We start from the raw sequence: 26,245 nt of genomic DNA, 5'->3' as shown, positions 1-26,245 counted from the left end.
TGGTCAAAAAACACGCTAACACCCGCTAACACCCAACTTTTTTTGCTTAGTGGGAAAGGTTACAATCGGCATTCAGACCCGGGTCAAATTACTCTGCAGTAGACCCGGGTAATTATCGCCTCAGCTCTGATCGGCATTGATGGGAAAACCTGTGTCAACACGCTAATCTCCGCCCCTTTTCTGCGCGATGCTATTCTCCGTCGGAAACTTCTGCGACTCCTTGTCATCTCAGCTACAAATTCCGCCCGTCTCCGTCCAAGCAGCGCTCGAACATCGTTCCAAATTTGTTGACCTAAGACCTGACATCAGATGGTGACGCAGCAGAAAAGAGACCGAAAGGAGTATACTTCACTGGCAATGGGATAAGAGACAAACAGCATTTATTAGCGGGTCTTCCCGGGTCTGAAAAAGCTGCGTCAACGTGTTAATTTGGGTGGGAAAGGGGCATAGTATAACAGGTTTTGGAAGGAGCTGGGTTTGTAGTGTTATCTGCAACTAGCCTACAAAACAAAATGCTAAAAGTTCCGACAAAGCCTTGATAGTCCTCCAGCATAGTGTAGCTGCAAACAAAAAGAGGTCATTTCTGCACATCATTATCCAGCTTTGTTAATCATAATACCCTCATAATTGTGACCTGATCCTGGCTGTCCATAAACCATGAATATCATTAAATGTGAGCCACGATGCACAGTAATTTTGCCCCTAATTCCTCCTCATCAAGAGACAAAGACAAGAAACAAACGGCGCGCAGGGGGAAAGAATTTGGTCCTTTTGTGTCCTTCCCTTTGTAGCGCTGGCATGGCGGCTTTGAAGCCTACAGAAGTGGAAGTTAAAGTGATTAAACTTGCTCACTGAGGCTTGTTCTGCAGGACTGAGTTGCACAAATCACGCCTCATGACCCATTTGTGCGAGGGTGTTTATTAACCCCCCAAGTACAGTACTTTCACATTTTGGGTTTGCTAATGAGCAGCGATGACATGGCTAGATAGCATGTTAGCATCACCTTAGCATGGTGAAAGTCTTATCAGGGACAGCTCTAGTTTTAAGTCTGCCTACCTGAAATGAATCATGACTAAAACTGGGGTCTTATCTGCTCCACAAAGGTTTATAGATTAGATAGATTCATCATTATGCCACTGAAATAAAGTACAAGAAGTGTATTAGGGTGAAATCTGGAAACCCTTCAGTCTTTACCCTAATGGATATCTTTGACAGCAGACTCCCAGAGGGTGGTCGCTGGCATGGTTTACCTTCACAGGCGCATGCTTCCATTTGTCATTGTTATGCTAAACACTGCTTTGGTATAGAGGAAATTGAATTAAGGAGCCGTCCAGCAGCAGTCTTGGGTCTGTCTTGTCCTTATCGTTTCCATCGGCCTGATCCGAAACACATTGAGCTCCCACCAACAGAGGGTCAGAAAGTCACGTAACCTTCGGCAGCCAGCCATTTCCTGAGCACTCCATCATGGATAGCCTCCGTTGGCTTTCAGCGGTGGTAAATAAGGAGTTATTTACCATGACTTACAGTAGTGTGTGTTTGAGAATCTGCTGTTATAACTGAATACACAGAAAGGGAATTATGAAGCTGTCATGAGTTTAGTTTGTATTTTGTTTCTGATCATGTTCAGATATTCTTTCCTGTTTTACTCTGTAACTTGTCACTTTGTCTCTCATAATGTTGCACTTCCTTTCTTTGTTTCTTTTCCCGCCTTTTAGATGGTGTGCTCTGCCCTCATTGTTTTCACCTGTGTTGATAAGTATCACCTGTCCCTGTTTACTTTGCTAGTTCGTCATCGTCTTTCGCCCTGAAGCCTCCCGTGTTTCCCCCTCTGGAGTTTGGTAAAGATTGTTTTGATATTTAGACGATACTCTCCCTGCGTTTTCTCTCTTTGTTGGATTATTGGTTGGACCTTTTCCTTTATTATTATTCCTGTAACCTCTATTTTTGTTCTCCTGGTCTTTTATTTGGGTCCTCTACCACAAACCGGACAGAAGCACAATTTAATGTACCCAATTGGGGTAACAGCGGTCATTTGTTGAGGTATTATATATAATTTTATGTTTGAGCAGCATAAATAAGATGTGATTCAACTCGCTTTGATTGTTCAGTTTTTCTTAATTGGGTGGTATGCTTTAAAGGGGATATATTTCAGCTATGCAATTAAATTTTCTATTATTCTAACATGTTTTTGAATCACATTTGAATCAAGTTTGTTTCATTTTAAAAATTGTATACATATTTTAATTTAATTCTTTTCGGAGCCTCTCCTTCCTCCTGAAACGAACAAGGTGTTTTACCATTCAAAGGTCAGACCTTAGCCACGATTGGCTGACAGTATTTGGAGTGACACGCTTAGCCCCTCCCCCACGTGTGTGCCCGGCCGCACTGCACTGTCACTCCAAAGATGTAGAAAACATGGCTGCTCTAGGATCGGTTATTCCGCCTTATATGTACAAGCCAGAATCGCCAGGAGGTACGGTAAATTGAAATCTTGATGACTTGACTACAAGCTAGTGCAAGAAGACAGCCTGAGGTGAATGACGGTGAATGACGATTGGTCGATTTCGGCAAAAGCAAGGTTCTACATAGAAACCTGCAGCTGTTCTGAACGGCACATTTCAGGGGCTACCTTTTTAAAAATGTTACTCTGGAAAAACACGCAGTTTTCACTTTTTCAATGTGAACAATAAACACGTGAAACCGATGCAAATATGAGAATATCCATTTAAAAGAAATGGCCCCTTTAAGCTGATGGTGACATCACACAGGAAACTAAAATTACAACAGACCCAAAAGACTGTTTATGCCCATTAAGGATTTTAGTCTCACAGAAAGTGTATCTAACCAGCTGAGCAAAATACTCTTTAGTAACATTACACTGTGACAAAGGAATTTGGGGCTACCCAAGTTTGTGTACAACAAAATATCAGTAAACTGCTGCTCCATATAAACAACTAATTGGACAAATGAAGGTGATATTACTCAGCGGTTAGTCAGGAAAAGGAGGGGGCAGCTGTATGCGTTATTATCTCATTATACACAAAACACACAAACAAGCAGACGAAAGGAGACATTTCTGCTTTATTGGAAGCAGTATGTTTTTACACAAGCACACATAAGAAATAACGAACCTCTCAGATAATGACAGAGTTTGTTGTAATCTGAGAGAAAGTAAATGGAATGTAAAAGAAACATGTTTTACACTTTATAGTTGTTTAGGATTTAAAAAGTGGAAAAAAGGAGAGTGCAACTTTAACATACATGACACATCAACATAACAATGACAGGAAAAGGAAACGAGCATTAAACTAATATCAGAGTGATTATAAGTCCTCAGAGGTATTCCACATTTTTACCTGAGTAGAAGTCAGATTGTTTTTCTAACTCTCTGGGACAGAATAATTCACATTTCAAGTAAAGTGCCGGCAAGAAAACCTTCAACTGTACGGAAACACAGTACCTGTTGACGCTTAAGAAAATGGAAAAACAATACAAAAGAAGAACAGATTGTCTAATAGATCACATTGTCATACAGGTAAATTTGAACTGCTCACTCATTCTGTGGCACTATGAAACTTAAGTGCTCTTTAAAAAGGCACATCTCTTCTGTATAAAAATGTGTAAAACACAGATTATACCACACAGCTTTTCCGCTTCGATACTGTAGATTCATCATGATTGTAAACTTCTTCTGAGGGATGTGATTATATCAAATAAAGAAGGCAGACAAAAAAAAACCCAAGCGCTTAATTTCGACCTCACTGTCTCTGGCTGCGCTCCTGCTTGAAGGCAACAATGAACTTCCACGCTTCAACGTAGTGGCACAGGTTGATATCCCCGGGGAACAGCTCCTCCACTTCAGGGGGGATGTCCAGGTCTTTGCCCTCCATGTAGGGAATCAGTGTTTCTTTAATGCTTTTAAGGAGAAATACCCACTTTAATATTGTTATCTGACACACACATACCTAGCATACTTTATTGAGGCTAATGACTAGATATAACACAATGCATGTTAGGTTAATGGTCATGTTAGATAAGAGCAGGCAGGGGTAGAAATGTTCTTTATACCAAAGTCCAATAAAATGAAAGAAATGTGTCCAAAATGTACAAAAGAACTCTCCTTTCTAACGGCAACTACCTCGCATCTGTACGCGCCGAATCCTGCCACAGTTGCTCAAAATTAGGTTGAAGCAACTTAAGGTGCTTTTTGACCAAAAGTACCAGGAACTTAAAGTTCCAGAAACTTCTCTTCAAGGAACTAAATGGTTCCTGTGGCCCATTTTTGTCAGCGGTACAACAGCGGCCTTAAGTCGAAGATGAATGCCATACAACGTGATGAACTGGCTGGTATCATCATTTCCGCGACACTACAGTTAGCCTGTTAGCATGGAGGAGTTATCAATGCCTGCTAGCATTGATAACAGTTGATTGATAATGATGATAACAGTGAGCTTGCAGATGCAGTCTTTTAAACACACCCGGTGAAATAAAATGCAGCGAGCAATCGACCAATCAGAAACGATGAGCACTGCAGGCCCCGCCTTGAAAGCTCCTGGACATTTGGAAAGTACTACCCCCGAGCAGGGACATTTCAAGGGGTAAATCAATTACCCTGGAACTAAATGTAGACTCCGGTTCCTGCTATCGAAACGCACAGGGTTCCTCAAAAGGTTCCTAGTTCCTGGGGAAAGCTCCTGTTGTTGAAAAGTACCTTATCACTTTGTTTCAATTTGGTGTAACAAGGCAGTTCAAACTCTGGCCCTTTACTGCTTGTCATACTCTCTCTCTTCCCTGCGTTTCCTGTCGATCATCAGCTTACCTTGAGAATAAAGGCTATATAACCCTGTCCTGACAAGAAGCTAAGAAATCAGTACTCAGTATTCACATAATTTCTTTGAAATATATTAAACACCTAAAAAAGAACGTTGCACAGAATTTTAAGAATTCTGAGAAAAGTGCAACGGTTAGGAAATCACAAATAATTTAAAAAAAAAATGTTTATTTTACCTCCAGTCAGGCCTGAAGGTAGCAGGTGCATTGGGATTCTTCAGCACCAGCACCAGGAACTCGTGCATCCCCAACACGAAAGTGTCGGCGCTGTTCTTAGAAAAGAAGCCCGTCAGCAGCCGGTGCTCGTTCTCTCCCAGGGCCTGTTTGTACTTCTGTGAGACTCCCACAAATGGATCCTGAAGGACACGGAGAATGCAAGGAAAAGGCAAAATTATGATTAGAATATAATTAATAATAATATTAATTATACAAAGGTTTTCATCAGCCATTTATGGTAAAAATTGAGTGATGCCTTACCCTCTTGAGCCGCAGCATATTCTCTGATTTTAGTGAGGCCAGCAGCTGCCACAGAGCCACACAATGCTTCAGACAGCACATGCTCAGGGCCTGTGTGCGAAATACACAGAACATTAACTTTCATCTCAAGCATGTAAAAGCCACACCAAATATCACCTCGTTTGTTTAAATCTAACACTCAGCAGGTAAATATAAAGCACGACATCACTAAAAGCAAACCAGTAGTGGTTCTCAGGGCCACATTTGGCAAATTGTTCGCATACAAAGTAACAAGTTTGTCCAGTGGAAGCGGGAGAACGTGCGACAAGATAAAATAACCGGCGTCTCGGATATGCTGACCTTGAAGATGTGCGGAGCCATCTGGTTTTCCATTTGCAGCACCTCCTCCAGGTAGCTGGACAGCTGCATGTGAGGCTCTCCCCCAGTCATGGCAAGGAAACCGAGGGCCACTTCCAGTGTGGACAAGGCCTCAAACACCTCGCTGTAGGAGTGCAGCTCCCCCGCCATGGCGAACAGGGTGAGAGTCTGAAGAGGCTCCTGTCGGCACACAGACGCAGGTGGAACAGCAATATATAAAACATACTGTATGTGATGAATAAATGACAGCTAGCTGGCTCCCTACTGCTCTGTACATCACCACTTACTTGATTGACTTTGGCTTTTACATCCTTCAGGATAATCTCATAGTTGCGGTCATGTCTGTTCACAAGTGTTGGAATGCCCTACGAAAAAAAAAGGGACAATAAATATTGTATTTAACCATTTTCCAAACAAAAAGGGGCCCTTTATGTGCTTTTTCCATGTGCTCACATTGAGAGTGATGAGAGGTTTGCCCAGTAAGAAGCGGGAGATGATCTGCTGCTGGATCTTGGTTAAGTCGTACTCATGCAGAGTCTCCTGGCCTCTCTCAATGCTGTACTGGGTGTTGGATAGAACCAGGGGCATCAGGTCCCTTTCCAGCTCATAGCGAATCACATGCAGGTCAGTCAGATCTGCAGGGCTCACTTTGTAGCTGAGAGACGGATAAATAGACTCGTCAGACAATAATAGCAATCTCTCTATCCCTTTAATAATCTCTCATTCAAACAATACACTCTCACAGATTCACACACTGCACTCTCACAGCCAAACATGAGCAAGTGAGAAAAATGTGGCATGAGCGCCCCCACCTGGTCTCCTCTCCAGTTTGTTTATCCACACAGTAGACCAGGTCGTTGTGCAGGGCGATGAGGTAGCTGACAAGCGCTGTGGAGCACAGGCCTGGGCCTTGACGCCGAGGTAAGAGCACCTTGAAGTCACTGCTGAGGTCCAGGTCCTTTTCGCAGAGACCAGCTGGGATCTTGATCTCACCTGGATGACAGTATTTCAAGTCAGATCATAATGTTGGACAGGGTTGTGTGAGTGTTACAAAGTCATATGTGCAGAAAAGGATATTTACCGTTAGTCGCCAAAGACACTCTGAGCTGATTCCAGGTCGTTAGGAAGATTTTGATGTAATTCTCATACCTGGCTTTCAGCGAAACTGCACACATGAAGAGTTTAAATTTAATTCAAAGTGTACGAGCCAAAGATGACTGCAGGAAAATAAGTCAACGTCTCCTTCCAGTGTAAAACAACAACAGTTTTAAACCCTAAACTACTGGCCCTCCACAATCCCACTTATGAGAAAGAGGTGATTAGAAACTGGGCGTTTGAGTCGCAGCTGAAAAAGTTAAGACCCACTGATGTAGTCGGTCGGTTTCAGTACCTGCTTTCTGACTGTCGAGGAATTCAGCAATGGTGGTAAAAGTCAGCTCAGTGACATTTTGAAACTTCTTGACCAGATCCCTCTGGAGTGTGAGGATATCAGGGAGGTGCTTCACCAGTCGCAGCTCTGCTTCCTAAACAGAAAGACCTTGGGTCAGTTGATATTCCTATTTTAGATGCTCGCCTTTAACCGGCTAAGGATGTGAGTTCATAAAATAAGAAAAATGTGATTTGCAGTGATTGTTAAACTTTAAATAAAAAGATTCAACATGTTCTGAAGCCCCAGAAATGGTATGTAGTTTTATATGGAATAAAAAGTGTGATGAAGGCTTCACTGGCATCTCCTGTATTAGTCCTGGTCCACTGATGATCTTGGACTTTTATAGCTTTTATATGAATTGTATTTATTTCCTTCTTTAATTATTACGATTTTCATTTAAATAAATGTCTGTTAAGTCACTATGTATCACCGAATGAGGTAACACAATGGTGATTGAGCCTATGGCCCACTGATGAAAGCCTTTGCATTTGCAGTATTATAGACTGGGTGTCTGGTGCAACTTTTGTGGAAAGAAATCACAAGCAGTGCCCAGTTAGTGACGCGTTTTTTGGGGGCTCTTATTGCATTTATTGATAGGACAGCTAAAGAGAGACAGGAAATATTGGGAGAAGAGGGTGGGGGGTGACCTGCAGCAAAGGGCAGGGGGCAGGAGTTAAACCTGCGGCCGCTGCGTCGAGGACTGTAGCCTCTGTATATGGGGCGCCTGCTCTACTCACTGAGCTAAACCAACAGGTTCTTTTTGATAGTTATCCTGTTGTCAATTTCTACACAAAATAAAAAATACAACTTCATTTTCAATAAATTATAATTTAGAAAATTTATGATAATTTCTATCTTAATTCCTAGAGTGTCTGGTGTTCTCTTAGAACACCTGTTTGTGAACGAAAACAGCAAATTGTTTTTTTTTTTAAAGCATAATTGCTGATTGCACAGTGACTCAGATAGTGGTGGTGGACCTATTTTAAAGAGAAATTATATTTAATCTTTGGTTTAGGATTTTCTTCTCTAAAAATTGCAGTAGAGTAGGATTCAGAAATCTCCTGCTGTCTTTAAAAGTTGACCAGCGTGTTTGGTCACCGTTTCTTTACCTTATGCAGAAATCTCCAGAGCACCGGCAGGGTGTCTCTGCCACCGTACTGCTCTACAATGTGGGTGAGGCTCAGCAGAGACACTTTCTCCCTGCAGCTCCACACGGCAGAAGAATGGATCAGAGAATTTTGGGGAAGCGAGGCCAAGAAGAGGCGAGGATCGCCGAACATGACCTTCATGATTGGATTGGCAGAGATCCGAGAGTCTGCCCGGATGAATGTGTTCACCTCCTTTAGCTGTCTATCCAAGTGCTGTGAGGAGAAGATGGTGGAACACAATGGTTTTATGCAGATGTATTACAAACACGCAGACTTATTTGCCTAAATTAGACTATTTCTTCTTCATTTGATCAATTTTTGAACAAACACTATTTCTACCTTCAGCTGCGGTGTGATGATGGTATTGCTCACTTCCATCTCCCATCCATTTCTAGCCTCTTTGGTGGCGAGCAGATTGTTGTTAGGAACAGGCCCTGAAAGCAAAGACAAGCTGTGTTCAACAGTAGAACATTTTCAAATCATAATGATTAGTTTGTGAGCGTTTGATTTTTGGAGAGCCAAAATATACCCTTTAAAACCTCAAAAGAAATAATAAAAAAAAAAATCCAATACACAGATATGTTTATGACTGTTATTTTATTCCCATATCAAAGTGGAGCTTTTTGAACGCTAGAAATAATCTCAAGGGTAATCCTGACACAAAGATGCTGCATTTGCTGACTGGATTTACCTTAAATCACTTCATATAACACCTTTTAAACATCCTACGTGTACTCATTAATAACAAAACGATCCCTACACAATTTCTGTCCACTAGAGGGCAGCCCTTCCTCTTCTTCCCATTTACTGTCACTTTACTGCAGGCACCAAATTTACAGCAACAAGGTCAGAAAGAGAGCGTATAACTTTATTTTTTCTATCATATGTTTCTACAAATATCAAAACAGCCAAATTAGGCGTACAGTAGTTTGTGTCGTCGGTTGTTCCTTACATGCTTGTTGCAGGAGGCTGCGGATGAGCAGGTGAACGGCGCTGACTGTGTCGTCTGTCCCCTTACCCAGGGATCTGATAAGATGTTCCATGTCCTTTTGCAGGTGAGCAAGTAGGAATTTACCTGGGTCATGTACTGGGGGCTTGATGATGGCAGAAATAGACTAGAAACACAAACAGAGGAGATGACTGATCAGACCTCTCCCTCCTCTTAAAGGAGCAGTTCTCTCCTGGAAAAAGCCACAGTCAGTCAAAGCTGGTTTTCTCTGTAATCGATAGAAGCAATAATATTTGAAATTGGCGCCATCGCTGTGGAGAAAGTTGGACAAAAAGCTTGTGGTTCTGCCCATTCTACATTCCTACAACACCCAGCGTGCATTGCGCCCCTCGCTCTGAAAGGAATGGCCCAGCGAGAGATGCTGCAGTGAAATACGATCAGTCAAGGACATTGATCGCTGCAGGTAATGGCTCAGAGTGGTACAGACACCAAAATACAAAGAGAATATACCGGTGGATCGTCTACAAAATCTTCAGGTCTGCAGTCTACATTTCAAACCTGACGATTTTGAACGAGACATGACATCAGAGGCGGGCGTCCCAGATTGAGGAAGTGTAGTTTAGCAAGCTCCCTGGCCTCCGCCACATGGTGCGTTTTATATAGTTTGCCAGAGGTTTTCCAGGGCCCATTGGAGAAGCAGATAGCGTCCGCCAAAGACACAGAGTGAAATTGCATTTTTTTCCCTACCATAATGGCATCAGCTTTCCATAATAGCATGAAGACTGAGGTTGAAAATCGGCGAACTGGCCCTTTAAATGCAAACATCAGGATATCAACAATGCTTTACCTCTAGAATAACGGGCTTTGCATTGTTTGTGAGCATTTGTGCATTGCATCTTTAAAGGCCTGGTTGCAGTAGGAAAATTATAACCATCAGAACTATATTAATTATCTAGTCCAAGCTACCTGTAGGTGGCTGCAAGTACCGAGCAGCATGGCCATGTGAGTGAGCATGCGAACAATGGTGAAGGGAACAGGAGAGAGGCTCTTTGTGTCCAGCATGTCTGGATGGTCCCTGCGATTAGGGTCTCCTAGGATGTGGCCGGTCTGAGTGCGATCCCCCCTATTAGTAGACAACAAAGAAATAATTCAAGTTAAAGGATATTCAACACTTTTTAACTTCATTCTTTAGGATCACATTGTCCCCTGATCAACCTATAGAACACTTACTGTAACTGAACAAGTTGAAATCCCTGCACAGGTCTGTGATTCAATCCTCCAATCAACACACCACAGTCCAAACAGCGACCTTCTTGCGTTGGTTGGCCGCACTACAGAAAAAGACATGAGAAGAAACAGAATTGACTCTGAGCATATGAAGTATACTACAAAGAAGAGACTTATTGCCAATTATTGAGTACGACCAAACAAATATACCTCTCCAATTGTGCAGGGGTGACCATTTGGACAATCTGTGGTAAGAATAAATCAAAAATTACTTGAAAAGTCAAAAAATGAGGCCATGAAGAATCTTTTTCTGGTGTATTTCTAATAGGGGAGTACAATTAATTTTTTTTTATCTGTGACTTACGGTACCACTTCAAAGATCCCATAGCTTGTTGAGCCACAGCTAACATGTCCTCGGGCATGGTAGGCAAGAAGGCTGCCTGTACCAACAGATGAAAACATACATTTCACTTTACAGAAGAGGAGGCACATTTCAGAAAAGAAAAAAGAAGCTGATAATATACATACCTGCATGTTAGCGGGTTGCATTGCCAAATGCTGCAGAGGAGTTAAGATCCCTTGGTTCCCGCAGAGCAAAACAACAGCCAGGTGAATAGTTAAGTCCACCAACACACACTTGGCACCAGAGGTCCCAGGAGGGATAAGCAACGACTTGAGGTCATTGTTTACCAGAGCCTGAGCAAACCTCTTCATCTCTTGGCTGGGAAGGAATTTGGAAGTCTGGATGTAGGCCACCAGGGCTCCCACTTGCTGTGGAAACAAGGATACATGTATTAAAGGGGACGTGTTTTAGCTATGCAATTAATTTCCTAATGTTTTTTTTAATCATGTTGGTAAAGTCTGTTTCCTTTTAAAAATTAAATTTGTAATTGTTTTTCATAGCCTCTCCTTCCTCCTGAAACGAACAAGCCACTTTGCGATTCAAAGGTCCGACCTTAGCCACGATTGGCTGACAGTAATGGAGTGAATGCGTAGCCCCTCCCCCAAGTGTGCGATCCCACATGGGGGACCGGCCGCACTGTCACTCCAAAGTTGTAGAAAACATGGCTGCTCTAGGATCAGTTAGTCGGCCTTATATGTACCAGCCACAATCGCCAGGAGGTATCGGAACGGTGAGTTGAAATCTTGACGACTTGACTACAAGCTAGTGCAAGAAGGCAGCCTGAGGTGAATGACGGTGAATGACGATTGGTCGATTTCAGCGAAAGCAAAGTTCTACGTAGAAACCAGCAGCTGCTCTGAACGGCCCGTTTCAGAGGTGACCTTTTTAAACATGTGAATCTGGAAAAACACGGAATTATATGCAGTTTTCACTTTTTCACTGTGAACAATAAACACCCAAAAATGTGAAACCCATGAAAATATGAGAATATCCATTCAAAAGCTATGGCCCCTTTAATAAATATTAAGGAAGGGATTAGCCAGAGTCGGGCGACAGAATAGTTTCCAGTACTTTAGTCAGGATAAAATATTGTTGCCATTCTAAACATTTTACAATATGTGAGTTTTGTGATAACAAATCAAAGTCAAGTCAAATTTATGTTTATAGCACATTTGAAATAATGCGAGCTGACCAAAGTGCTCCACAGACAGTGGCAAATAAAACGGTGTAAAAAGAAATTATGAAGATCGCACACAAATATAAAGAGCTTGAGTTTAAGGGATTACAATTTCTGATAAATTTGAGGGTGCAAATCCTGAAGTGACTTAAAGACCGCCTCCAGTGAAAATCAAGTGTTTAACCTTGTAAACATCTCCATGTGGTGTTCTTCATGTGCTACAAGACATATCAGGGACATAAGCAGTCATCTCCATGGCTGGGCCTGTCTGCTTTTAAACTGCAGTGTACCAAGGACAGGCTGAACAACACGTTTTCAGAGTGGCAGGTTTGAGACGTCACAAATATAAGGAGCCAATCCCGTCAATGGACGGGGTGACGCTATGCATATCATTATGTGCAACCTATGGCAACCACCCTCATCGTAGCTTTTGCAAACTTACCCCTGACTACTAACGTTAACATTACTACTACTAATTAATTCTTGGTTGTTATTAATAACAAGACTTCTGAGCATGATCTGTCATCTTCTCAGGAAGAGACATTTTTAGTCAGAGCTTTCTTAAAGAACAAAGTTTTTCTTTGAGTGCATTTGCACACACACAAATTCATATGGGTTTAAACAGACGTGACAGGCCATTAGGTCATAACGCAGGGATCTACCTCAGGCTTTGGATGGAAGCTAGGATTAGCGTCTCTGTAGAGCGTGGTGACTTCTCTGTACAGCGCCAAGAGAAGATAAACTGTTGTCCACTGCGGTAAGCATTTGCACCCCTATGTAGAAAAAACAAAAGAGCAGCAAGATGGTCACCACACACACTTAAGCAAAGCCCAGACCTGATGCTGAGTTACCAGTAAGAACATGATGTAATATTACCTCACAGGTCTCGTCCAGTCCGTCCACTTTTCCTTCCATTACTACCTTTCCAACTGCATTTCTGATTGTCTTGTAGTCCTCCCCACACACAAGATACTGGTCTATTGGGGCGGCCTCTTCATTCTGGGTGTTATGAAATTGAACCTCATTATTTCATTATTGCAAGAATTTAATTAAGAATACGATGTGGCATTTATTTGAACACTGAAAATCACAATATGGATAACTGAACCTTATGGAGAACTTCTTCAGGGAAAAGCCAGCGCACGTCATCCACTTTCAGGAGTTTCAGGACAAACTCCACTCCATGTTGGCTGCAGATCTTACGGATCAAGTAGACACGATACCAGCTGTTTCCACTGCGCCTACACAAGTTCACCACGCTGGTCAAGAAGGCTGTGGTTCCACTTTGACCCCTCTCTTGAGCCTCTGGTATGATTACAAGGAGAAAGCAGAATTCGATTTTCGTATAGTAAACAACAATCACAAACATCTCAATTTGTGATTAATGTATAGAAGGTGAGATTCCGGATGTATGTAATTCAAATTACTCACCTGTGGCGCTTAGTCTTTCCACAATGAGGCTGGCAGCCAAATCAAGGTCCATGCGCACTCTGGCCACCTGCTGCAGATACTCCACAGTGGCTGTTTCAGCAGAATGAGCCTGTGACTGCAGGTAGTCAGTCAGGAAAGCACTTTCATCCTGCAGACACACGTGCTGGTCTGCAGTGGACCTGAACTGCAATCTCTCAAACATAGAATCCTGGAAAAATGCAGAGGTAGAAGGTGAATATACCGTATGAAGAGAAGTTGCATCCTAATGCAAGATCCTACAATCCGACGTTGCTTAAAGGAGAAGTTTGGTATTTTTAACTCAAACAAAAACTTTTGGAATCAGTCCAGTAGATGTCCTCTGCCGTATCAGAGATATGGCCGAAATGGCTGCAACATAATTGCAATTGCGCCTGATCAAAGTACGTCCACTACAAGTGCTTGTTTTTGCCACTCAGAGGCTCAGATTTTTACTCCAGGTGTCCGACAACATTACAGAAATGATCCCTACAAGGATCGTCCTTTTTTAAAGAGTAAGATCCTTTTTGTGTAACCAGAAACAGAAGTCTCGCTCAAGGAGAAGTCTCGCTTTGAAGTCTCGCGGGTGGTGAGATGTGGAAACGTGAGTCAGAGTTGGAGACAGATTTTGGTAGAGATTGTTGTGTTGGTGTACAGAAAGCGTAGGTTAGTCCATTTGTTTTATCCTCTTCTGCCTGTTGCCCCCATCTCTCTCTCTCTATCTCCTCGTTCTCTCTTCAATTTCTATGAGCTCTTCGTCCGTAGACTCTGGCTCAAATAAATAAGGATGGCCATCGAATTCAAATGCCTCATCTTCATCGAAATCAGGTGAATATTCAGCCATGGCTTTTGAAATATATTCCTGCTGGCTGTCCTCTACGTAAACAAATCCGCTCTCCAACTCTAACTCATGTTTCCACCGTCCTGTTCAGGTAACATCTCGCCACCTGGCGAGACTTCAGAACGAGACTTCCCCCTGAGCGAGACTTCTGTTTCTGGTTACACAAAAAGTATCTTACTCTTTAAAAAAGGACGATCTTTGTAGGGATCATTTGTGTAACGTTGTCAGACACCTGGAGCAACAATCTGAGCCTGTCAGTGACTGAAACAAGCACTTTTAGTGGACGTACTTTGATCGGGTGCAATTACCCCGGGGGATTGTGTTGCAGCCATTGCGGCCGTATCGCAGCTACAGCGGAGGACATCTACTGGACCGATTCCAAAAGTTTTTGTTCCTATGAGTCATTTCAACACCCAAATTTGTAAAAAATAGGGCCCATAGTAAAGGTAGAAGTCATGCGTACCTCTAGGCAGTTAATGTACAACAAGTACAGTTCAGTCTTATCCGACTCCTCCAGGATGTGGCTCCGCTCAACTGCCACCAGGTGCTGCTGTAGGTAATTTTTGACTTCTTCGAAGCTTTGGAAACAGTATAATTGATACAAAAATGAGAAACACTGCTGAAAATATCAATAACATAATTGGGCTTATACAACTTACAGCCATAGCACCTCACCTGTACTTCAGCAGGAGTTTGAGCACTACTGACCGAACCACTGGATTTTTATCCACAGAGTCATCGAACGGAGAGAGCGCCTTTGTCAGAATTTGTCGATTAACTAGCAAAAAACGAAAAGATAGTCAGGGCTGACAAAACAACCACAAACACACACTAGTGACCCTGAGTTAAGGCAGTTTCCTACCCCCGAGAATGGGAACAGGGTTGGTCTCCACCATGAGCAAGGACAACAAATAGAGAATGACAGCTGAACAGGGGGGAGAGTTGTCCTTGAAGCACACAGTGGACACCAGGTCAATAAAGAATGCATTGCATTGCTTCCTGAACTGAGCATGTTGCTTGATTAGGGTCCTGCACAAAACAAGAGACAAGACAGTTGTTTTAAATGTCCTACATGTCACACAGCAGGAAGTGCATCAAATCAGTTCCTGCTCTAATCCATACGCAGTCACCAACCTTATGTCCTCTGAAGGAACCATGGGGAAGTCATCCATAACTGGCTGCATGCAGAGTGGACAGTACATCTGACCAGGGCCCAACCACTGTTTGATACATGCTAAGCAGTACATGTGTTCACATGGCAGGCAGAGTGGATTTTGAGGGTCTCCCATACACACAGGGCACAGCGTAATACCAAACCTGGATGAGAAAGTTAGAAGAAGACACAGGGTGAAGGCAATGTGTAGCAGCGGATGATTTTAATACAATTCAAAAGACGGAAAACAGAATTTCTACCTGAAGAAGCTGTTGACCGCTTGATCTTTGCAGGTTTTGAGCAAACCAATTACCGCCTCAAATGGCTGTTGAGTTTTGAGGTCTGAATTTTTCTCCAGTATCTTCATAAGAGAGCAGATAAAATACAATTTATTATGGATAGAGGAACTATTGTGGTTATTCCTGAATGCAGTGTTATGGTAAGTCATTCAAGAAATCAATCAATTCAGGTAAATAGAAACATGTCACACCGACCTGGCAAAGCCCTCTTGTGTGCTCCAAAACCAGAGGTGTAAGCTTTTTCTCTACCTCTTCAATTCCCAACAACATGTGCTCCACAAAGAGAGAGAGAGAGAATATCCGATTCCATCCCGCTCTAAGAACGAAGGAACAAATAACCATCAAAGTCAATACAGCTAAAGTAGTAACTAAAGACAGCATTAAAACCTCAGTATGTATTTTTAGTGAAGACTTACTGGACTCTACAGACAATCGTCTTGCTACGCTCCCCATAGCGTCTGACACTGTCCTCAGAGCAGATCAACTCGATGGGAACTTGAAGTTTTTTGACCCGTCTGAGCCAAGCTTGTCTTTGGGCGTCTGTGTCCAGGACTGTAGGCTCGAGGGACTCCACACATGCATAAGCTGCATACACATCGAGCACCTTGGAGACAGAGGGAATATGATCACTACACAAAAAGTGCAACTTAAAATATATAACAAATTACCAAAAGTGAAATAATATCGAAGATTTTCATTTAAATAAATGCCTGTTAAGTCACTATCTATCGCCGAGTGAGGTAACGCAAAGGTGATTGAGCCTATGGCCCACTGATGAAAGCCTTTGCATTCGCAGTATTACGGACTGGGTGTTGGTGCCCAGTTAGTGACGCGTTTTCCATCACCCAGCAGTGGTTGGTCTGCCAGAGAGGGTAGGCGGAGCTAAGTGGCTGCTTTTCCGCTCTCTGCAAGTGTTGTGAGTAAACAGTTATCTACTATGGCTGAACAAACAAAGAAAAGATTGATGACTACAGATACAACTTCAAAAATAAGTGAAAATCCAAAGAAAAAGAAACAAATTTGGCGCTCAGATGAAGCAAACAGTCTAAAAAGGAAAGCGACCGTCAGCCAGGAAAATCAAGAGTTACATCCGGAGCCAACCGTGGACGTCACACATGCAGCACTGTCTGGATATCTGGGAAGTGTGCACCTCTCCATAATCAACTTTAAGTCTATATAAGCAGGCTGAATTTCAAATGCTTCAGTAAGAAGAAAAAGAAAAATATTATTTCAAACACTTAAATAAACTTTAGAGGCTCACCAGTTCATCTCCATGTCTGGCATTGGGTTTCTGCAAGAGATGCTGCGTCACCTGGGGCTCTATGCAGATCATCCTGAAAAGGTTCTGCAGCCGGTTCTTGAACTCATGATAAGCAGCATGGACCCATGGAAGAGACATTACTGTATCCATGGCTTTAAGCTGCAATTGCAGCTCATTGACACAACAATTCAAGGCTCCACACAACATCTAGAAAATCAAGAATTGTTTGCATTAGTGCAAGAAAGTGCACAATCCATCGCACAAATGTAGCCTTTAATTAATGCTTTCATTTTAACTGTAAACTATTAAACTGTTAACTACCTGCAGATCTTCCTGACAAGTCACGTTCATTGTCATGAATATGAAATCCTGAAGGTAGCGTTGAAAAAACTCCTTCTGCATCTCTGGGTCTGCTTTTGCAACGTACCGTCCCAGTGGCGTCTTCCAAAAGAACTCATCAAACTCCAGCTGAGTTTGGCCTAAAAGACATTTACATTCAACGTTAAAGTTAAAAGTCAAAACAACATCACAGAGGTGTCATCGCAATTATGGAAGGTACCTAACAAGCCATTACCTTCATGTTGAAGTGCATGGACCCAGAGTTCCTCGAGGTAGTTCTTGATCCTCCAGCTGAAGGGCATGCTGCAGCTCATGATCTGATCTTGGGCAATGTTGTTCTGTACAAGCATTGTTCTCGTCTCATTGCTTTGAACAGAAAGAATAACAAAGGGTTTAGATTTGCAAATATAACGTTATGTTTTAATGCCTTAATAAAGGAATACGGTATTCTGTATTCAAAGTAAAATATCACCAACACTTACTTATGGTCAAGCGTTAGGTGTGGGATTTCCAGCAGTTTGTCATTGTCAAAGATGTCTAACCACAGCCTTCTGACAGATTCACCAGAGTTTGTATCCAGCAGGATGTCCAAGTTTTGGTCCCGGTCGATGACTGAAACCAACTGGGCCAAGAGGGGGACTACCACAGCCTGAACTCGCTTCCATAAGGTGTTCCTGTAAGGACCCCAAAAAAATCAACAGCGCTGTTAGAATAGGACTATTAGAAAAAGACTAGGTCAAAATCGAGTATGTGGCTGACTGCATCAGGTCAATGTGCGCTTTTGTGGGCTATGTGTTAGAAGGACTGTCCTTATGAGGCCGTCGGGCGATGAAAACCTGTTTGAAAGTAGGTGCGCGCTGCGGACGTAGGTGAGGACAGTGGAGAAGCAGTGGAGGAGCAGCCCAGCCTACTCCCCGAACAAAGTATCCAGAGACGTAAAGACAGAGAGTCGCGTCAGTGGAGGTCCAATATGCTCCATGATCTGCCATTGTGTTGTCACAACTCTCTCTCTCTAGGGCTCTGAAAGTCTGCTGCCCCGCCTACTCCCCCAAAAAAAGTATCCAGAGACGTATAGACAGAGAGTCGCGTCATTGGAGGTCCAATAGCTCCGTGATCTGCCATTGTGATGTCGCAACTCTCTCTCTCTAGTGCTCTGAAAGTCTGCTGCCCCGCCTACTCGCTGAACAAAGTATCCAGAGCCGTACAGACAGAGAGTTGCGTCAGTGGAGGTCCAATATGCTCCATGATCCGCCATTGCGATGTCGCAACTCTCTCTCTCTATGGCTGTGAAAGTACCATCACTCACTCACTCACTTAGTCAGTCAGTCACATACAGACCCATGTGTAGGGCTGACCCCGGCGGTCAGCTAAAAATATATATAACCTTTTATTATGTTACTAAAGCACCCACCTGAAGGTGCCTCCTTCTTGCAGGGCATCAATGTTTGAGGCCTCCTTAATGACCCAGTTGCTTTTGATGGATGAGAAGGTGTTGCCATCGTGAGACAACAGCAACGAGTGAAGATGCCTCTTCACAATTTGAAGAAATTCACCTGACAAGAGTAAGATAACATTAAGACCACTGCAACTGCTGTTAAAAAGCAAAAATAAAAGTTGTTGTAAGTACCTTTCATTCCATCATCGTCACTGAGGAGTGTCAGCAGGATTTCAACTCTGCGAGTGCTGCGGAGGCCACTTTCCACCTGGTCCCTCAGCATGCCTACTGCACTCTGCACACAGCTCCTCAGCAGTGCTGTGGTGTCCACAACCCTGTCCCCGGCCTGCAGCAAGAGGACACACTGGTCAAAAACAAGAGTCACAAGAAACCCAGGACACGACGACATGTTGCTGTTGCTAAAAATTCACACATTCGATCATCCAGCTTAAAAGTTTGAGGTTTTTTTTTCTTAAATTGCTGCACATGGGTCCAATGTTGATTTTGGTTTCCAATAACCACAATAGCAAATGTTTGAAATATTTTGTCCTTGCTCACCTTTTCCTCTAACTGCACATTTCCTTCGACTGCTTCCTCCTGCTCATTCTCGGTGTACATGTCGTCGACCTCCATGGCTGTAGAAAAACATTTTTTTATATTAAATGACATTAAAGATTTAAGAACATTTTTCAGAAAACATTCTTAATATCTATTTCTAATTGTATTTTCAGTGGGTGATTGAGTAGAGAAAGAGAGAGGAACTTCGTAATTATACATCTATCAATCAGTTACCTTCAGGTGGACTCAGTTTCGTTTCAAACATCTCACTAATGGTCATTTTTTGCAAGGCTTTGATGTCTGAAACAATGTCCTTTGACTGTCTGAGGTCATCGATGTGAGCTGATGTCCAGGGGCCTGTGAACACAACATGTTTTTCTTATAATCCAATCTTTAAAGTGTTTGAAATTTTTGATTTACTAGGCGTAGTAACCTCACCTCCATGAAAGCCAATGTAGGAACTCCCTCCTTCCATTCTCGGCAATCTGGTGATAAAGTAGACAAACACCTTGCTTCCTATGCTCTCTGGAGGTATCTTGTTGATTTCATTTATGGAAGAATACCTAAGAAGGAAAAGCAAAACTCAATATAGCAAGACCACCTGATAGTGCATGCTCATTAGAGAGGAAATATTGGACCTACTTTGCAGATGCAATAAGATTGGCACTTTGCGAGACATCAAAATCACACTGAATGATGAGGATCTTGTTGCAGGGTCCAGTCGTACTGCTTCCATTTTCAGCTGTGAGGAAGCTCCTACAAGCAAAACAGGGATTTGATCTTGAGATTAATTAATCTTTAATTATTTTTTGTACATCCAGTATATCCTTAAAAACATACACCATAGGTGTCAAAGCAGCTTTAAAAAAACCGTACTAACTGTACATTTAGTAAGACTATAGTTGGCCTCTGAAGTTTCTTTTCGTGACGCTTTAGTAGAATTTATAATATATATTATATTTATATATATTTATATTTTTAGCTTTGTCTATGGCAGATTACTTTGTGAGAATACCAATAGATTAGAGGAATCATAACTGTTCCCCAAAATCAACAAACCTGATCTTCTTCAGGAAGGATTGCTCTGTGTCAAACTGCTGAAGAGAGAGAAGCCCAACGCTGTGCAACATTTGCTGCAGTGGTTCCAAGTCACATGCCGTCAAGAGTCTGGAGAATGTTGTCACCTAGGATTTAAAATTATATTTATCATAAAGGCATAATAAGGACTTAAAAGTTCCGGATGTCTTTAAAACTGTATTGTATGATAACTTCAAGATTACCTCTGTGAAGGAGGAGTGGCAATGGGTATCCTGTGTTGTGTGAGCAAGAATGAAGTCAGCTAAACAGTTGTTACTCTGCTCTTCAAAGTAGACCCTGGACAGATTTTCACTCTCCACTTTGGGAAGACCCGTGCAGTCCAGTCGTACAACTGAGTCTGGCGTAGCACATTTGAGCAGGACGAGTTTGGCCTCATCCAGAACTCTCCTCTCAGGGTCTGGGATATCCAAACTGTCCTTCTGCTTCTCTATTACTTGAAGCACCACAGATGCACATGTGTCTGAGTGGTAGCCAATGAAGACGTCTGGTGCTTGATACTTGTATGTTGCTGCGTGTTGACTTCCAAGAGACACAAAAAGCCTCACCCATTTCTCCAGTTCCTCCACAATCATTTTCTGCTCAGCTCTAAGGACAGTTTGGATGTCCAGGTAATGTTTCTCCAGCCTGTTGATGAGTGGTATTGGGAATTGTTTGTAGACCACCTCTCTTTCCTCAATGACAATTAGCCTGAAGTCTTTGTGCACCCTGCATTTCACGCGGTGGGTTCCCAGTCCAAGGTCAACATACTTTTGTCCTCCCAAGCACACATAGTATTGGTTGAGGGCATCGTAGAGACTTTCATAGAGGTTCTGCAGGTTAAGAAGAACAACTGTTTGACCTGTCTCCATGCAGATCTTTACTCTGTTGATGTTGCGGCAGATTTGGGTATATTCTTGGTCTTTTGGGAAACTGGATCCGAAGATTATTTCTGGCTGACCACTTTCTGAAAAGAAGGTTTGCTGAAGGATCTGGAGGGCTGCATAGTTTTTTGTAAGCACCAGCAGATATCGACAGTCTTCGTCTTGTCCAACTGCTTGAATGTTTTCTCTCACAAACTCAATGGCACTGATGTTCTCCAAGTTGGGGGCAATCTTGAGTCTCTTGGTGAAGACAGCTACTGCATCCACATCATCCCTGCCACTGAAATTTCTCAACACTGCCTTCATGATTTCCTCTGCAGTGGGCTTCCGATTAGAAACCTTTGCCAATGCAAAAATCATCTTTATCAAGCTGTAGTAGTCACGTAGGCCAAAGAATCCTTTGCCTTGTTTTGTTTGTTTGTGGCAGATGCTCAAGTAGGCTCTTGCAAAGGGCTGGAAGAAATCCCTGACCTTCTCCAAAACCATTGCCTGTGATCTGCATATGCCTTTGGCACTCTCAAAGAGTTCCTTTTCGTCAGGGTCACCACGGGAGACAAAAATGCCTCTGTTCATCTTTGCAGGGTCTAAAGCCCAGTTGGAGATTCCAATGAATCCAACCTTTTTGTGCGGTAGTGGCTCATCATCTATGCATCCCTCCTCTAGCAAAGGATGAAGGGTTTTCAGTGGCATCTTTGGAGAGTCCTCAGCCAGCCCAATCTCATCAAGGACCACAACTGAAATGTACTCATCAAGGTTCTTTCCTTCCTGGAAGCGTCCGCATTGCTTGAAAGTATTAATGATGCCTTCAGGTGTTGAGTGTGGGCTACACTGGAAGGACACCAGATGGATCTGTTTGAACATTTTGTAGAGGTCAGAATGAGCAGCTTGGCCCTGCATTGCATCTGCCACCAAAGTTTTAGAAAGGGATTTTGAGCTTCCAGGTTTTCCAACTAAAAAGAGAGGGATTCTCAGCTCAATGCAGAGAACCATCATGAAGACGTTCTCTTTGAGAGCACTGTTTCTTGCAATAGTATCCCCCATTGGCACACCGCTCAAAAGTACATCCTGCATTAATGAGATCTCCTGCATTACCTTTGCTGGGCTGTATGTTGGTGGAAGGCTTTTGCTGACTTTCTCTCTGTATTTCTCCTTTTTTTCAAGGCAGGCATGGTAGCAAACTCCGATGGCCATAACTAGAGACCAGAGCACAGGGTCTCTGACCTCAAGCTGTCTCTGATTCCGATCATTGTTCTCAACATTTTGAGGGCTCTCAAATGTTTCAAGTTCAGCAAACAACATGAGGTGGTTGTCATAGAACCAAACAAAAGACTGCATGCAGCGTTCCACATCTCTCAGGCTGACAAAGCTGCATTCATCCTTTCTTGTTCGCATATACTTCTGAGAAGCTGAAAGGACATCGGTGATACACTTGAGGTTGCTTTGATTGATTGCTTTGCTTTCGATCACTCTTTGCACAATCTGCTGGATGTATATTTTCTCTGTGTGATCATTTAGCTGTCCAAAGTCCCACACCAGAGGGATCATGCTTGGTGGCAATGCTTGAACTCTATAGACTAACTGTCGGAGAGGGATAGACCCGAGCTTTTCATCGGTCTCTTCAGCTCGAACTCTGTAGCCCAGGCCAGCAGATTCTAACCTCTTAATCATCTCATCCGTGTGCTTTCGGTAAGGGTTGCATGCAGCAATAATATGCAACCCACATCCTTGTGTCAAACTATCCCCCTTGACTGTCTTGTCACAGAGGACCTCCTTAATACTGCTGATGGCCTCGGTAGTGTTGGCCTCATCAAAGAAGAGAACAGAATCAAATCCATAGTCTTGTTTGTTAATAGCAGCAATGTCTTCAGCTTCTCTGACTTTGGTGTAAATCATCTCTGAAGTTGTCCCTCCATGCACCTTTACTAGTTTCATGTTCTCTGTGGCCACTCCACTCCTCCGCAACTCACAAAGAAATTTGATGAGCCTTGTCTTACCACACCCCGTCTCTCCCATGATAATGACAGGAATGCCACACCTGAACCGCATATGGATTGCCAACATCTTCAGTATGTTATCTGTTGTTAGCTCATACGTTTCATCTGGATCCAGAGGCCACTGGATACCAAGAACACCGCAGAGCCGCTCTATTTTTTCTCCTCTTGGAAGCCTATCAAAGTCAATGTTGAATGGGACCCTCTGCAGCTTAAGACCTTCATACAATGCTCTTGTCATTGCATTCTTTCTAATCACTCTTCCAGAGGTGGGTTCAATTGCATCAACAGAGTTATCTTCATTGGGCTGAAGATGGAAACCGATGAAGGTCATGGACACATGGTCATCATTAAAGAAGATGTATGGATGTGGTTCTGTTTCCCATCTCTTTCTAATCAAAAAAGGAGCCAAATCTTCATCTCGGACACCATTCAGGTCCTGCTGCAGCCTGCCAGGGCTCTGGTCAGAGATGCTAAGGGATGGAGTGGCAAAGTCCTTTGCCATAAGAATCATGAAGTCCACCACAAAGGTTTTGAATCCAGTTAGTGTGTCTCCAGTGAAATTGGGATCACAAAAAACAGATGTCTCACAGTCTTGCAGCTGGAGGTTAAGGAACCATGCAAAATTTCTCAGTTCTGCCCAGGATGGCTCCATAATCCCACAGTACATGAGAAGCATCTGAAGACATTCCACATGTGAGCCTTCAACACCCTGATAATTGAACACATCAAGATCAACATGGTTATAAAACCGTGTGAGATACTGGTATGGCCGCTGAAAGGCTTCTCCCTGGAATTCTTTATCATCCATCAGTGGGTCATCCAAGTTTGCGATGGTGGGATCTTCGCCCTTGCTCATCTCAAGCATGAGAACCTCTTTGGGTGGTCGGCAGAAAATATTTGGAAACACCTCTGTGAATGTGCTCTTCACATTTTGAGCCTATAGAGAAAACAGAGATGAATACATAACATTTCAAAATCAGATGACAAATGATTAGTGTTAGCCAAACTTGTAAAAACTCTTACCTGTTGTGAAGCATTTCCGGTCTGCTCTAAAATCTCTATGACATACAGCTGCTGGTCACTGCACTTCCACATCTTTCCCTCAGAGTCCATCAAATAGCGCAGAATCAACAGCTTGAAAAGAAACTCATGGAGACCTTTCTGCACCTTTTTAATAACATAAAAGACAGTCAATTACCACCATATGTGAGCTGTCGAGACATGTCCTATTAATAGGACTTTATTACACTAAGCCAAGCTTGAACTTGAGACTCATTATTACCGATGAAGTGATGTCAAAATGGAACATGATGAGTTCTTCCGTCTTCGGGGTGTTCAACAGAGATTGAAGGATGACATTCTCATCAACATAAGGTTCAATCAAGCGAATGCATTTAGTCATTGACGACTTTTTTGTTGAGAGTTTCAGCTTTTCATACAGCCTCTTGATGTAGAGAGATTTGCCTGCAATTCAAAAAAAGTTAATATGGCAGGTGAAAGTAACTTTAGGAGTGAAATATTTACCATCAATGAATTCATGAATTTGAAATAGCTGAGTAGTTATATATATACATACCGACACCGGCCCTTTTGGATGAGACAACACCAACACGCAGCCGGTCTTTGAAAGCAGCTGCAGCACTGCATTGATCTTCTGGGACGACAAAGTGTCTGTGAAGGTACCTCTGGATCCTCGCCAATGGCTCAAGGGGAACCAGGTGCAATCTGTACTGGCTAAAGGCTGAAGGAAGGTAGGCATGTTCTCTTTCCGAGCTGCAGATAATAACAAGACTGTAGTCCCTCCGGCTCTGCATCTTCATGCGCTGAAAAAAGTTCTCAACTTTAGAGCTCACATCATAGGTGAGGAGATCACCATACAGTAGAGAGTATATCTTCTGTCCCCTGTATCCTGTGCTGAGACATCGTCTCAGGAATAGCTCCACCTGTTCATATGGAGTTGAGGAGTTGCACAAGAGGACCTCATCGTAGGTGGGAAGTGCCTCAGCTTCGTTGCTCATGTAAATGGAGATGCAAGATGTCAAGACCTCATCGTGCGGACAAACAATGAGGTTTGGATTTCCTGTGGCCAGGCCTTTAGGTAGTTGCCTCATTATGAGACTCCCAGTTGCATAATCAGAAATGTCTTCTTCACTGTCATCATCTTCACTTCCATCTTCTTTGTTGGCCAGTATTTCTAACAGTCTTCCAAGGTTTTTTATATCAAGAATGTGTGGAAGGAAATTCTTCATGTCCTTCATGTATGCATTCCATATAAGATCAAATTTTTGGGAACCACTTGCTTGTTCCACAAGACTTGCCAAAGGATTCAATTCGCTGGTGAAGTCTGGATCTCCAAGCTCACTTTGTGTCACCACAACAAAAGTCTGAAACTCAATGTCTTCATTTTGCTCTTCTGGTTTGGTGAGGATTTCATATCGGAGAGTATGCCAGACCTGTCTCAAGTCTGAGGCGGTGCAATTTGGCTTGACAAAAGAAAGCATCATGAGAACCTGGTCCTCAACATCAGTCACATTTTGCTGACTCAGCTTGCTGCAGAGGTATACAATCTGTTCGGCTGTGTAGTAGTTCAGATAGTATTGCTGGGATCTCTGTTTGTCCACAAAATCCCTCCAATAATCCAGACATTTCTCCATTTTCCTGCAGAATTCAGGAAGCTGCTCCACTACGCTCCCCTCCACAATCACAACACTGGCAACACTGCCGAGGTTGAAGTCCATCATAATGCTGCTTTCCTTGTTGTTTGGAGAGCAGTGGATTTGCGCTTCCCAGTGTCTGAACAGTGGATTCCCAGCCGTGTAGAGGGCAATGAATGCCTCGGCTAGCCTTTGAACGCTTGCAAAAACCTGAAAAACAATACAAACCTGCATTTAACTTTGTTGCTTTCTGTTTTTGTATGAAACTTTATTTAGCAGGCGTACAAGCTTCCGTGAGCACAATGATAGA

The 26,245-nt window shown here is 42.9% G+C and overlaps 1 protein-coding gene across 1 annotated transcript in view; it reads right to left on the bottom strand.

Annotated features, from left to right (window-relative positions):
* Positions 1–3,063: 3,063 nt before the first annotated feature.
* The window catches only part of rnf213a (ring finger protein 213a), a 37,450-nt gene continuing 14,268 nt past the window's right edge, over positions 3,064–26,245 (bottom strand). The window contains exons 25-67 of the mRNA XM_069674946.1: positions 24,858–26,145; positions 24,564–24,745; positions 24,305–24,448; positions 20,610–24,218; positions 20,389–20,513; positions 19,972–20,085; positions 19,768–19,892; positions 19,564–19,686; positions 19,330–19,406; positions 18,964–19,117; positions 18,748–18,889; positions 17,819–18,010; positions 17,572–17,702; positions 17,319–17,476; positions 16,998–17,204; positions 16,153–16,340; positions 15,932–16,052; positions 15,698–15,798; positions 15,419–15,601; positions 15,147–15,313; positions 14,960–15,062; positions 14,748–14,862; positions 13,429–13,636; positions 13,106–13,302; positions 12,874–12,996; positions 12,660–12,770; positions 10,946–11,188; positions 10,782–10,857; positions 10,628–10,662; positions 10,421–10,521; positions 10,157–10,313; positions 9,194–9,356; positions 8,581–8,675; positions 8,203–8,454; positions 7,055–7,187; positions 6,746–6,829; positions 6,477–6,657; positions 6,118–6,319; positions 5,952–6,029; positions 5,647–5,844; positions 5,308–5,397; positions 5,008–5,186; positions 3,064–3,915 (exon numbers count right to left, since the gene is read on the bottom strand). Of these exons, the coding sequence (XP_069531047.1) occupies positions 3,759–3,915; positions 5,008–5,186; positions 5,308–5,397; positions 5,647–5,844; positions 5,952–6,029; positions 6,118–6,319; positions 6,477–6,657; positions 6,746–6,829; positions 7,055–7,187; positions 8,203–8,454; positions 8,581–8,675; positions 9,194–9,356; positions 10,157–10,313; positions 10,421–10,521; positions 10,628–10,662; positions 10,782–10,857; positions 10,946–11,188; positions 12,660–12,770; positions 12,874–12,996; positions 13,106–13,302; positions 13,429–13,636; positions 14,748–14,862; positions 14,960–15,062; positions 15,147–15,313; positions 15,419–15,601; positions 15,698–15,798; positions 15,932–16,052; positions 16,153–16,340; positions 16,998–17,204; positions 17,319–17,476; positions 17,572–17,702; positions 17,819–18,010; positions 18,748–18,889; positions 18,964–19,117; positions 19,330–19,406; positions 19,564–19,686; positions 19,768–19,892; positions 19,972–20,085; positions 20,389–20,513; positions 20,610–24,218; positions 24,305–24,448; positions 24,564–24,745; positions 24,858–26,145 (10,812 nt within the window). The 3' untranslated portion in view covers positions 3,064–3,758. The remainder of the gene's footprint in view (positions 3,916–5,007; positions 5,187–5,307; positions 5,398–5,646; positions 5,845–5,951; positions 6,030–6,117; positions 6,320–6,476; positions 6,658–6,745; positions 6,830–7,054; positions 7,188–8,202; positions 8,455–8,580; positions 8,676–9,193; positions 9,357–10,156; positions 10,314–10,420; positions 10,522–10,627; positions 10,663–10,781; positions 10,858–10,945; positions 11,189–12,659; positions 12,771–12,873; positions 12,997–13,105; positions 13,303–13,428; positions 13,637–14,747; positions 14,863–14,959; positions 15,063–15,146; positions 15,314–15,418; positions 15,602–15,697; positions 15,799–15,931; positions 16,053–16,152; positions 16,341–16,997; positions 17,205–17,318; positions 17,477–17,571; positions 17,703–17,818; positions 18,011–18,747; positions 18,890–18,963; positions 19,118–19,329; positions 19,407–19,563; positions 19,687–19,767; positions 19,893–19,971; positions 20,086–20,388; positions 20,514–20,609; positions 24,219–24,304; positions 24,449–24,563; positions 24,746–24,857; positions 26,146–26,245) is intronic.

This window comes from Semicossyphus pulcher, unplaced genomic scaffold (genome assembly GCF_022749685.1).
Source record: "Semicossyphus pulcher isolate SPU_LCO1_2020_fin unplaced genomic scaffold, fSemPul1.0.p SCAF_23, whole genome shotgun sequence".
NCBI lineage: Eukaryota > Metazoa > Chordata > Actinopteri > Labriformes > Labridae > Semicossyphus > Semicossyphus pulcher.
Note: the sequence above shows the minus strand (reverse complement) of the source record. Positions and strands in the feature narration are given on the sequence as shown.